Raw genomic sequence first — 12,661 nt, 5'->3', positions numbered from 1 at the left:
TTACCTGGGCAACCGTGGCGCCTCCTCCGTGAGGGCTTCGACCGTCTCTCCGCGCCATTTTCAAACTGCTCTAACGCTGGAGCCGGTGGCCCGAGCGGAAGGAGCCAGCGAGGGAGACGAGTGAAGAAGGAGATGCGGCCGCAGGTGGAGGACGCGGAGGCCGGAGCTGAGGGTGAGGCGGGCCTGGGGGGCGGAGGGCCGGGCGGGGCCGGCGGCGGCGCCTTCGTCGTCGCCTTCCGGGTCGTCCCCGCGGGCCGGGCCTGGACGCCGCCGGAGGCCGCGCGGTTGGGAGGACGTGGGCCCGGGTTGGGCGGGAGGGGCGCGGACACCGTCCCACCGCCCCGCTTCCGTCCGCACCGGACCGCCAAGCTGCAAACCCGAGCTCGGCCGGGAGCTTGACCCAGCCCGCCGCTGGGGCGTCGGCGTAGGCCGTGCGGGCGGGCTTGGTTGATGGGTAGATTTAAATTACAAAGCCCTCCCAGGGTAGGAGGCCGACATGCTGTTGGTGAAAACAGCTCCCCGAGCGCCGGTGCCCAGCGCCTTGGAAAACACCCGGTCTCCGCTCGAGTTCAGTAGCGGGGGACTCCGAGGTACCTCGGTGCACGGGTTCTGTGGCCGCTTTTGTTGGGCGGGATTGTTTCTTCATACACAAGTGTAAAAATATGAAGCCCCACCCTCCAGGGTTAGCAGATGATGCTCTGGGCGTGTCTGCGTGTGGGGTCCCCCAAGCCACCCTTTGATGTTTTGCTAGAAACTTTGTGTTTTTAGGAGGGATCTATGGGATGACCACAGCCCTTGCCCTTTTTGGGAGGATGGGAATCTGTCTTGTGGCCTCGGGCATGATTTTTAAAATATATATGTTTTGTTCTCATTCCCTCTTATTCTTCTCCCCGAAGCCGGGTGTAAAGAGGAATTATTTCTGGGCAGCCAGAGTTGGTAGCTAACAAGGGGGAAATGCTTGTATGGTAGCCGCCTGGGTTTGTCAGGTTTATTTCTGATGTGTTCAGGACGTTCCAGAAAACACCCTCCTGCATCAATCAGTTAAGTCTCTCTTTGTGGAAGGAACCTAGAAAGTGCATTGCAAAGCTCTCAGAGATGACGCTACCAAGTGCCACGAGAGATTTATAGAAAGGAGTAACAAAGGAGAGGTAGTAATTTAGAAGGGATTTGAAAATACAGAAACCAAAGTGCTAGAAGGACTCAGGGGACCTAGCATCCAGAGACTGTTTACCTACTTTGTGGGCCCATGGTTTGGGAAACAGTTACTTTCTTGAACCTTTCTTCATCTTGAAGGACAAATATTGGGCATTTGTTTCTCACAGGATTGTTTTGAGGATCAAATTTTACATGTATTCACATGTGTCCACATTTTACAAATTGTGAATAACAACATAGATGAAAACAAAATTTTTGTTTGGTTTAGAAATGTGAATATTTTGACTACATTTAGCTGGCAAAATTTAGAAAAAAGCCAAGTTTCTAAAGAAAGGAACTTTGGATAACTCCATTTTAGGGCAGATTGGTAAAGAATGTATTCATAAATATTTTAGAAGACCAGTATAAAAACGTGTGCAGAGGTACTTATGTGTGTGTCATTAAGAAGAAATTGAGCCCGGGTGGTGGCATGCGCCTAAAATCCCAGGAAGCTAAGGCAGGAGGATCTCAAGTTCAAAGCTAGCCTCAACAACTTAGTGTTGAGGCCTAACTTACTTAGCAAGACCATTTCAAGGGCTGGGGATGTGGCTCAGTGGTTCAATCCCTGGTACCAAAAATAAAGAAAGAAAAGTTGAAATGAAATTTATATACTCAGCCACCCAATACACACACTGAGGATTGAACCCAAGTGCAGTGTACCCAGCCCTTACTTGTACATTTGAAAAGCTTCCATAAATCTATACACCTGTGTAACCACTTACTCCACTCAACAGTATTTTTATCACCTGAGAAAGTTCTTAATCTTTCCAGTCACCTCCCTGGGCAACTGCTGAAATTTCTATCCCTATAGTTTAATTTTACCTGTTTTTGGACTTAATGTATTTGGCTTTTTCTGTTCAAAATAAACTTTTTGGGGGGTGGGGACTACTGGGAGATTGAAATCAGGGGCACTTGGCCACTGAGCCACATCCCCAGCCCTATTTTGTATATTTTAATTTAGAGACAGGGTTTCACTGAGTTGCTTAGCACCTCGCTGTTGTTGAGGCTTGGCTTTTTGTTGTTGTTGATGGACTTTTATTTTATTTATTTTTATGTGGTGCTGAGAATTGAACCAGTGCCTCACATATTAGACAAGGCTCTACTACTGAGCTATAATATAACCCCAGCGCCGCCCCCACCCCCCTTTGAATTTGAGAGCCTCCCAAACCACTGGGTTTATAGGCATACACCATCTTGTCCAGCTCAGTTCGAGTATTTTTGAGAATCCATATAGTGGATGTGTATCAGTAATTCCTTCATTTTATCCCTGAAACAGAAATATTACATTGTATAAAGATATCATAGTTTGTTTCTTCAACTGTTGATGAATGTTTAGCTGTTTTTCCAGTTTGGGGCTATTATAAATAAAACTGTTATTATATTCATTTTTCAATTTTCTTGTAGTCTTTATGGATGTTTGCTTTTTTTTTTAATGTAAATACCTAGGAGAAGAATTACCTGGTTATAGCTAGAAGTATACCTTTATAAGAAACTGGCATGCTGTTTTCCAAGGTGATTTTTTTACTCCTGTCAGCAGTGTGTGAGGCTTTTTCTTGCTTCAAATCTTTGCTAACGTTGGATATTGTCCATTCTTTTTTTTCTTTTTTGGTACTGGGATTGAACTCGGGCACTTGACCACTGAACCACATCCCCAGCCATTTTTTGTATTTTATTTAGAGAGACAGGGTCTCACTGAGTTAGTTAGCACCTCGACGTTGCTGAGGCTGGCTTTCAACTTGTGATCCTCCTGCCTCAGCCTCCTGAGCTGCTAGGATTACAGGTGTGTGCCACTGTACCTGGCTTATTGTCCATTCTTTTAATTTTAGCTATTGCTAATATGGGTAAAATTGCACCTCATGGGCTGGGGTTGTGGCTTAGCGGGAGAGTGCTCACCCTGGGTTCAATTCTCAGCATCACATAAAAATAAATAAATAAAATAAAGGTATTGTGTCCAACTACAACTAAAAAATAAAAAAAGTTGAACCTCATTATGTTTTTAATTTTTATTTCCCTGATGACTAATGTTAAGTACCTTTTCATATGATATTCCTCTTTAGATACCTTTTTCATAGTGCTCATTCAAATCTTTAGCACAATGAAATTTTAGTTTTAGCCCAAATAAATTTTCTTACTGAGCTATTTATCTTATTATTGAGTTATAAGAGTTCATTTTACATTCCATATATGTCTCAGATATTGTGAATATTTTCTAGTGCTCTTTGGTTTTCCTTTTTCCTTAATAGAATATTTTGATGAGCAGATGTTTTTAATTTTTTTTTAAATATTAAGCTTCTATTCTTTTTATTTTAAGAGAGAGAGAATTTTTTTTTAATATTTATTTTTTAGTTTTCGGCAGACACAACATCTTTGTTTGTATGTGGTGCTGAGGATCGAACCTGGGCCGCATGCATGCCTGGTGAGCGCACTACCGCTTGAGCCACATCCCCAGCCCCAGATGTTTTTAATTTTGATGAAATTTTTCTTTTGTTTAGTGCTCTTAAGAGTTCCTTCTAAAAATTCTTTGCCTACCTCAGGCTCTGAAAAATCTTTTTTGTTTTCTTTTAGAATCTTTATTGTTTTAGTTTTGATATTTATGTTTATGGAGAGATTCATGTTTTAATGCAGCTACATGGATGAGATCATGTGTTGAATTTAAGTCAATCTGAATATTCCAGAAGACTGCCTGTCTGAAGAGAAACAAAAAAATAATTGTTTCATATTAAATTTTGTTGTTGTATTGAACTCAGGAGCACTCTACCACTGAGCTACATCCCAACCCCTTTTTATTTGAGACATGGTCTCCCTAAGTTGCTCACCTTGCCTTGAACTTGAAATCCTCCTGCCTCAGCCTTCCCAGTCACTGGGATTGAGTCTCTGGGATTCCAGATGGGTGCCACTGTTCTCAGCTTTTTCTTTTCTTTTTCCTTTTCTTCCTGCAGTACTGGGAATTGAACCCTGGGCATGCTGGGCAGTCACTCTACCACTGAACTGTATCTCAGCTGTTTTACTTTTTGGATGGAGTCTCCCTAAACTGTGGAGTCTGGCCTGGAATTTTCAATCCTTCTGGCCCAACCTCCAAAGTAACGAGGGTTATAGGCATGCACTGTCATGCCAGATTGAATCTTCTTATTGTGAAATGACAACAGTAGCTGTAACAGTATAATGACATTTCATTCTTTTGTTTTTAGAACTTTAACTTTTAGAAGTGAATAAAACTGGTTTTGGAAGACAAGATGACTACAACTGCAGAAAGAAAGTATATTAATATTAGAAAAAGATTGGATCAGTTGGGATACCGCCAGACTCTGACATTGGAGTGTTTACCATTGGTGGAAAAACTTTTCAGGTAAAGATAAAAATACAGTTCTAAGCATATGTGATCCTGAATCTACTTCTAAGTTACTTAGGGTCCTGTCAAGTTGCTGAGGCTTGCTTTGAGCTTGAGATCTCCTGCCTCAGCCACCCCAGCTGCTGGGGTAATAGGCGTGTGCCATTGCACCCAGCAAAAACTTCTTGAAAAGTGCTTAAATCATCTGTTCTTCCTTATGTCCTAATTTGTCTGTTCTCAGTGCAGGGCCTCCACACTGCAAAGTGTGCAAAGTGTAGGGGTCACTACTCATCCTATTACTGTTGAGAGTGATATTACTGAGGATTTTTTTTGTGAATAGTTTTTTATATTCTTGGAGATACTTCCCTTTCTTTCCTTCTCTCTCTCTGTCTTGTCCTTTTCAGTGCTGGGACTGAACCCAGAGCCTCTACATGTGCTAAGCAAGCTATATTCCTAGCCTAACTTTCTCTTTCTTAAGTTCTATGTCTACTTCACTGATCTTTAATTACTATTATTTTAATTAAGGCTCTCTAATAAGTTGTTATTATGTTCTCTAATATGTGGTTATTACTATTACCTCTTACCTTAACTCAAAGGTTCTTATCTTCATTGAAAGGATCCCCTCCCCCTTTCTACAAGAGCTATATTAGAATGGTTTTGGACTGGAACAGGGAAGGATTTTATAGTAGGACTACCAATCATGATGGTGAAAAGAATGGATTAAAGATATTTTGTGGCCTTTCACATGACCTCCCAACCTTTCATGATCTAATCCCTGCTTTTTCCACAACTTCGTCTCCCTGTGTTGAATCACTTGAAACTCCCCTTAATCTCTTACCCTTGGTCTCTCTGTATACTGTTCATCTGCCTAGGAACATCTTTTCTCCTCTCTGTTCCTTGCCCTGTGCCTGCTTAGCTTTTAAGTTTTAGTATCCCAAAGGTCTCCTTGTTTTTTTAAATATTTATTTTTTAGTTGTAGGTAGACACAATATCTTAATTTCATTTTTATGTGGTGCTGAGGATCGATCCCAGTGCCTCATGTGTGCTAGGCTAGTGTTCTACCACCAAGCCACAACCCCAGCCCTCCCATAGGTCTCTTTTACTTAGGTTACATGTTATCTTAACTGTGCATTATTGCAATTTTTTTTTAACCTTCGTTTAGAATTCCACTTTCATGAGACCAAAGACTGATTTTGTCACTCCTGTATCAGGTTGAACATATAGGCACCAAAATATTTGTTGAGTTTGTAATATACTAGTATGTCTTTTTGACAGACTCTGTAGAATAAAAGCTTCACAGGTGTGAGGACTTTTTTATGTTTTTTCCTCAATAAATATTTCCTGGGTGGATTTTCCGCTGGTCTGAGAGTTCTCAGAAATAAGGAACTAATTCTTATTTGTTGTGTTCCTGGTGTTTAACAGACAGCAAACAATAAATACTTGCTCAGTGAAAACAAATCACAGATTCCACAGACTTGGAGGAGATAAGCAAGAGGGGAGATTCAAAGATGATTCAATGTGTATATATTTCATAACTTATAATAATCTTATTTTGAGAAATTTTGAGTGTTCTTTTCTACTTTTTAAATTAATTAATCAATTTTTTTGAGATATTGAAAGGGCTTTGCATTTAAGCTCTCTACCACTGAACTACATACCCAGCCCTTTTTAAGAAAAATATTTTAAGACAGGGTCTTGCTAAATTGTCCCAAAGTTGCTAGGATTATAGATACATCCTCTATGCTCAGCTTCTTTTTTGAAGTTTGATATAATTTAAGATATACATACATTCAAGCCTTTTTAGAAATGTATTTCAAGTTATTAGAAGTTTAATGAAATGTTTCTTGTATTTATGGGTTCTGTTCCTTAATTTTAGTGACTTAGTTCATACAACAGAAAGCCTTCGACAATCAAAATTATCTACTGTGAAAGCTGAAAAGGAAAGTGCCAATTTTGATTTTGTATTGGAACCCTATAAACTTGAAAATGCAAGATTGAGTAGGGAAAATAATGAATTATACCTGGAATTAATGAAACAGAGAGAGTACTCAGACCAACACATTAAAGGTAAGTGAAAATTTGGTAATGTTTTAAAATAATGGTTTTGCCCTTTCAGTTTTATGTGTTGAAAAGGCTAAACTCTAATTTTAAAACTGGTTGTTTAGAAAAGAGAGTAGTCTTACTAACAACTCCTTAAATACAATAGGGTATATTAAAGAGTTCCTGAGAAGGAAAATAAATGTGTATTTATAGCTGTATTATATGTGGATTAAAGTTTTAGAATTAAAATGCTAGAAATGAGGACATGCTCTTGAAACAATTTTTGTTTTTCCCTTTTTATAGTAAAGTAAGGTGAAAACCATGGATTGCTCTGTCTAGTAATTTTTGATCTGGGAAGTAGATAGAACAGGATGATTTAAAGGTACTAGGCAGAATATAATTATATGGATATCTTATTATAATTCTTACGTTTGGTAGAAAGTCCTAATACCGGACATGAATTAATAGTTTTTTGCTTCTTACCCAATTTAGTAGGTCAAAAACCATTGTATACATTAGGCATCTTCAGCAGTAGAAAAGTATAATTTCTTTTTGTGTTTAGTGAGTTATTTGTTTTATTCAATGGTAGAAAGAGTGATAGGCTACAAAGTTTTTACAAGACTTGGGTGAAGCTTTTTAAATTGATTTGACTTTTTGTGTCTTATGAAATGGAAGGACAGTAGATTTTTTGATCTTTAAAATAGTCTTTGAATCTTTTTCATTTTAAGAGTTGAAAACTACTTTGAAAAAGTGTGCACGTGAAACCGCTGATCTGAAATTTCTAAATAACCAATATGTTCATAAACTCAGACTTTTGGAGAAAGAAAGCAAAGCTAAGAATGAAAAAATTCAGCAACTTCAAGAAAAGAATTTGCATGCTGTAGTACAAACTCCGGGTAAGCTTATTCCTTCCCCAAACAAAATTTGTTAGAATTCTAATGAAGACAAAAGTGTGGTTTATGTTTGATCTTCATGAGAATCAGTTCTGATCTGGGCCAAATGCTTAAAAAGTAAATTATTCATGTGCTTTAGACCGAGACAAGATGGATCTTTCTGTTAATAATTTTGAAAATATTTTCTACTAATTCAGGTTATAGCATGACTTTATGTTATAGGTGATATCCCATCATATTCTAATTTTTCTGTTTAAAAATTCTGTTACCTGCTCTTTTGACATTACTTAATCAGTATGTGTATCTTAGTTCTCACTGTCTTAAGCCCCTCATATGGCAGTTTTCTATTCCTGATGATTTCTTGATTTCATAATAGCAAACACTACAGGACACACTGAGTTTCAAATTTTGCCAAAGGCTAATCCCCATCTGGCTGAGGAACAAATTAAATCTGGGTGTATATGCCAAACATGCAGGCATATAAAATTAGTTTTACATCCATGTCTTGCTGAGGTTTTAGGAATACATTGTTTAAAGAGCAGGGTGGGTGTTCACATATAAGGCATAAAACATTTGATCAATATGTAACGTGAGCCTGGCATGGTAGCAAATGCCTGTAATCCTGTTGACTTGAGAGACTGAGACAGGATTCCAAGTTGGAGGCCAGCCACAGCAATTTTGTGAGACCTTGTCTCAAAAAATGAAGAGGAATAAAAGGGTCTGGGGATATAGTCCAGTGGTAGAGGGCTTCTGGGTTCAATTTCTATTAACAACAACAACACAAAGGTAAAAAGAATTAGATAAACTTTATAACAGAAGCTATCCTGGAATATTTAATGGGGCGAGGTGTGCCAGGGATTGAACTTGGGGGGCACTCAACCACTGAGCCACATCCCCAACCCTTTTTTGTATTTTATTTAGAGATAGGGTCTCACTGAGTTGCTTATCACCTCTGTTGCTAAGGCTGGCTTTGAACTTGAAATCCTCCTGCCTCAGCCTCCTGAGCTGCTGGGATTACAGGTGTGCACCACCATGCCCAGCTGAAGTATTTAATTCTTAGATGGTGTTTTATTTTGTTTCCCTTTAATTTTTAAGACACTCATTTGGGTTTTATTTTTTAGGTGGCAAGAAAAGAAGCATTGCTTTCAGGCGCCAGCGTATGCAAATAGATGAACCAGTCCCTCCTTCTGAAGTTAGTGGTTATCCAGTTCCACAGCCAGATGACCCTTACATTGCAGACCTCCTGGAAGTGGCTGATAATAGGTGCATTAAATTATTCTCTGTTGGGGGCTGAGGGTGAAGCTTAATGGTAGCGTGAGTGCTTAGCATGGGCAAAGCCCTGGATTCAATCCCCAGCACCCAAAACAATAATAATAATAGCTTTTTGTTGGCTTTATTGATCACTGGGTTAACTGTAAGTTTCTTGGTAGGAAGACTTGTCTTGTTAACTGTTGTATCCCCTGTAACTAGTACAGAACTTTGCACAGGCACTCAATGAATACCTTCTGAATAAAAATAAAATGTTTTTGTTTGTTTTGGAACTTTGATTTCAAATAGATCATGAATCTGGGGTTTCTGTCCATACATGCTTTGAAATAATTTTGTGTTAACAAGAACCTATTTCAGAAGAGTTGCTTACACATTAGTTTAATCTCTAAGTTATCTTTTACGGGAATCTTTATTCACATTTATATCAAATGCCAATTGGATAGATTTATGACTGGATTTGAAATTCTTAGGATTTCTCTGGCTCTGTGTTTGTATTCTTTTAAAGTGGAATCATATAAATTTCTTTTAATTGGAAATGTATTAAGTGGAGCTGGGGTTTTAGCTCAGTGGTAGAGCACTTGCTTAGCATGTGTAAGTCACTGCATTTGATCCTCAGAACTACATTTAAATAAATAAATAAATAAAGGTCTAAAAAACATAATAACATTAAAAAAAATGTGTTAAGCCTCCTGGGCAAGGCACTGTGTTAAGTGTTTTGAGGATGTACAGACGAATAAAGTACTGCTACTGCTTTTGAGAAGCTTGAAGTCAGTAGTGGAGATGGGACAAGAGGAAATGCATGAAATGTTATTAAGAAAATTATAAGGGGTTCAAAGGAGAAAGCAAACAGCACTGGTAACTTCACACTATGGTGATAACTGGAGAAAAATTTCAAACTATGGGATACACTAATGGCAATAGTGCATAAACTTTATTTTGTATTTTATGCAGAGATTTTTGGGGAAGTTTTTCTAGTTTATTAATCTTAATATAATAATTTTGAAAAGAGCATTGGTTGAGATACTGATTAGGATCTCTTTACTTGGTTATTCTCATATAATATTATGTACTCACCACCCCGCTCCTCCACACCTCCATCCCCCATATTGGGGATCAAATCCAAGACCTTGCACATGCTAGGCAAGTGCTGTGCTTTTGAGTTATATCCCCAACCCTTTTTATTTCATTTCGAGATAGGGTCTTGCTAAGTCACCCAAGATCGCCTTGAATGTGCAATCCTCCTGCTTCAACTTCCTGAATAGCTGAAATTGCAAGCGTGAGCCATCCTACCCAACTGTGCATACATAGTTACTTTAACTGTGAAATACTTTGTGTTTTGTTCTTCTGTTGTAATCTAAGACTTCTCAGACAATGTGTTAGTATTATTTGAAGAATTATTTGGATTGTATAGGTGATATGAATCTCTTTGATGGCATGTTCACTATAGTTTGCACACACACATTTTGTTTGTATCCAGTCATTCATGCATTTGTATGTATGTATGCATTTGTATACATAGTCTTCTCCTGAATTAGATTAATAAGAAAGTTTGCGTGTAGGGTGGGGCTATATCCAACCTCACTTAATTTACCTCATGGAAAATCTCTCTTAAAGCAGACCTGACTTCAATCTTTTTCTTTCCAATACAAAAGTTGGTTATATCATGTTGAGATAGTATAAATACATTTGGGTATTTGTAGAATTCAGGTATGTTGGACAAAATCTTGATTCAGTTAGAATTTATAAGTTAAGAAAGAGTATAGGTATTTTGCTGTATAGTCACTTGTAAAATTGCAATTTTCTCAATATTTTCCTTCTCCCAAGATAGTAGAGCAGTTCATTAGACAATACACAGTTAGGGTCATAAAATACATTTTAGTCTCTTATCTCAATTAATGATGTTGAGAATTTTGAACCAGACTCCTAGTTTTCTGAATCTAAGAATAAATAGTTGTCCTAAGGATCAAAATGCAGTAGTGAGGAGTTTTATTGCATAATATATCTAGATTTCCAGTTATTTACGGATTCTTAAAATCTATTCTTACAAAACCCTCAAAGATGATATACTACATTATGTTGAGACTTTGGGACCCTTTGGCACTTTATCCCTCACTGAGAAGCAGAGTACAGAACTTTTTAAAGAGCCCCTTCTGTTTTCATATCTTTTTATTTTGTCTTTTCTTAACAAAAGTGTACGTATATTGACATTAGTTACTAATATGTTTCAGGATTCAAGAGCTTCAGCAGGAAGTCCACCATCTACAAGAAAAGTTAGCAATGATGGAAAATGGCATAAAAGATTACAGCAAGCAGGTAGGATTTTCATTACTTACATATTTGGGATTGAAATGAATATGCTATGATCATCACTAGAATTCAGTTATACTTGATATTACTGATACTGAATTTTTATATAGTCTTTATCTTTTCCATTAGTTTGTTTTAATAGAGTTAATAGCTGAAATTACTTAGATGGCTTTAAAGCACCTGGTCCATTTCCTTGTTGTTATTTGAGGTGAATAATCATCTTTTATTTTGATTTGGTTTGTTTCTTTTTCTCTTAGGTGAAACATCTGTCTCCTCAAGTAGAATTTTATAATCACAGTACTTCCTCCATCAGGAGGGATTTTATTGAAGTGTACTGTGTTTGATAATTGCATTTTTATGATTTTTTACTTCTCACAGATAGTCATTTTGAATGTAAATCTCTTTAGAGAAAACTCTTCTGTATTCCTTCATTTTTTGTGTTTTCTCTACAAGCATTAGTACTTCATAAAGCAGTTTACTCAAGAAGCAGAGGAATGAATAGATGCAGAGTTAAATCATAACCATGTCAAGCTTTGTCACTTTATATCTATTGATCCTTTGGCCAAATTACAAGTTAGCTTTCTTAATATTCTTCCTGAAGTTTAAATTTGGATAACGGGTTTTTCATTTTCTGCAATAGTTGCAGTTGTGGAGTAAAGCGATTTACACATACAATTATAGATGTAACTTATATTTTGGTATAACTGTTAAGTTTGTAAAGTACTTTGAAGATTACTTGGATAAAAATAGAGTTAAAGGAAATCATGCTACCATTAACAAAAGATCTTTATTTTATGAAGAGATGTTAAAAATATCAAATGTGCACATGAGTTGAATATTGTTTATTTTTTAGTTCACATCACACTTTCATTACATTTTTATCCAGGTACTTTATGAACATAAACAGGGCAGTCTATAACATCTCTGTGAGGTGACTGAGGTGGTCAGAGAAAATTGCTTGATCATTCTAATTAAAACCACCATTTATTATAGTTATTGATCTTAGTTGAGCCAATATGTTATTAGTTATTACTATTCTTTTTGCTTGAGTGTATTTTGTTTTACTCAGCACACATTTCAAATTTTGTGGGGAAAGAGGTGTAACTCAGTTGTAGAATGCCTACTTAGCATGTCTAAGTCCCTGGGTTCAGTCTTCTGCACCCATTTTGCTGTTCTTGAGTTCTTTCCCAAATTTACGATACTGCCCTCCTTGAGATATCAGCTTGTCTTAACCTCCTATTTTTTACCTCTAAAATTAGCAATATTGGAGCACCGGTGGCACAGTCAGGTAATGCACAGGACTTATGTAAAATTAGCAATATTTGTATTCCAGCTTTTGAAAGACTTAATAGGTATATCTGTGAGTGGTAGTGCATTCTTGTAACCTCAGCTGCTCAGGAGGCTGAGGCAGGAGTATTGCAAGATCAAGGCTACCTGGGTAATTTAGCAAGACCATGTTTCAAGATTAAAAATAAATAAAAGGGGTGGGGTTATAGCTCACTGTGGTATAGTGTCCCTGGGTTCAATCCCCAGTACCAAAAAAAAAAAAAAGACAGTGAGTAGGGGGTTATTCTTTCTGTTAAAGTTTAATTCTTTTGACTCATCTCCAGCCACAAGTTCCACTGTAGAT

The 12,661-nt window shown here is 37.6% G+C and overlaps 1 protein-coding gene across 1 annotated transcript in view; it reads left to right on the top strand.

The window, feature by feature from the left end:
* The first annotated feature begins 335 nt into the window (after positions 1–335).
* Cep135 (centrosomal protein 135) overlaps positions 336–12,661 on the top strand; it is a 74,694-nt gene continuing 62,368 nt past the window's right edge. The window contains exons 1-6 of the mRNA XM_026386121.1: positions 336–590; positions 4,383–4,540; positions 6,399–6,589; positions 7,291–7,458; positions 8,577–8,718; positions 10,953–11,037. Coding sequence (XP_026241906.1) covers positions 4,428–4,540; positions 6,399–6,589; positions 7,291–7,458; positions 8,577–8,718; positions 10,953–11,037 — 699 coding nt within the window. The 5' untranslated portion in view covers positions 336–590; positions 4,383–4,427. The remainder of the gene's footprint in view (positions 591–4,382; positions 4,541–6,398; positions 6,590–7,290; positions 7,459–8,576; positions 8,719–10,952; positions 11,038–12,661) is intronic.

Source organism: Urocitellus parryii, chromosome 10 (assembly GCF_045843805.1).
Source record: "Urocitellus parryii isolate mUroPar1 chromosome 10, mUroPar1.hap1, whole genome shotgun sequence".
Lineage (NCBI taxonomy): Eukaryota > Metazoa > Chordata > Mammalia > Rodentia > Sciuridae > Urocitellus > Urocitellus parryii.
This window is presented reverse-complemented; position numbering and strand designations above follow the sequence as displayed.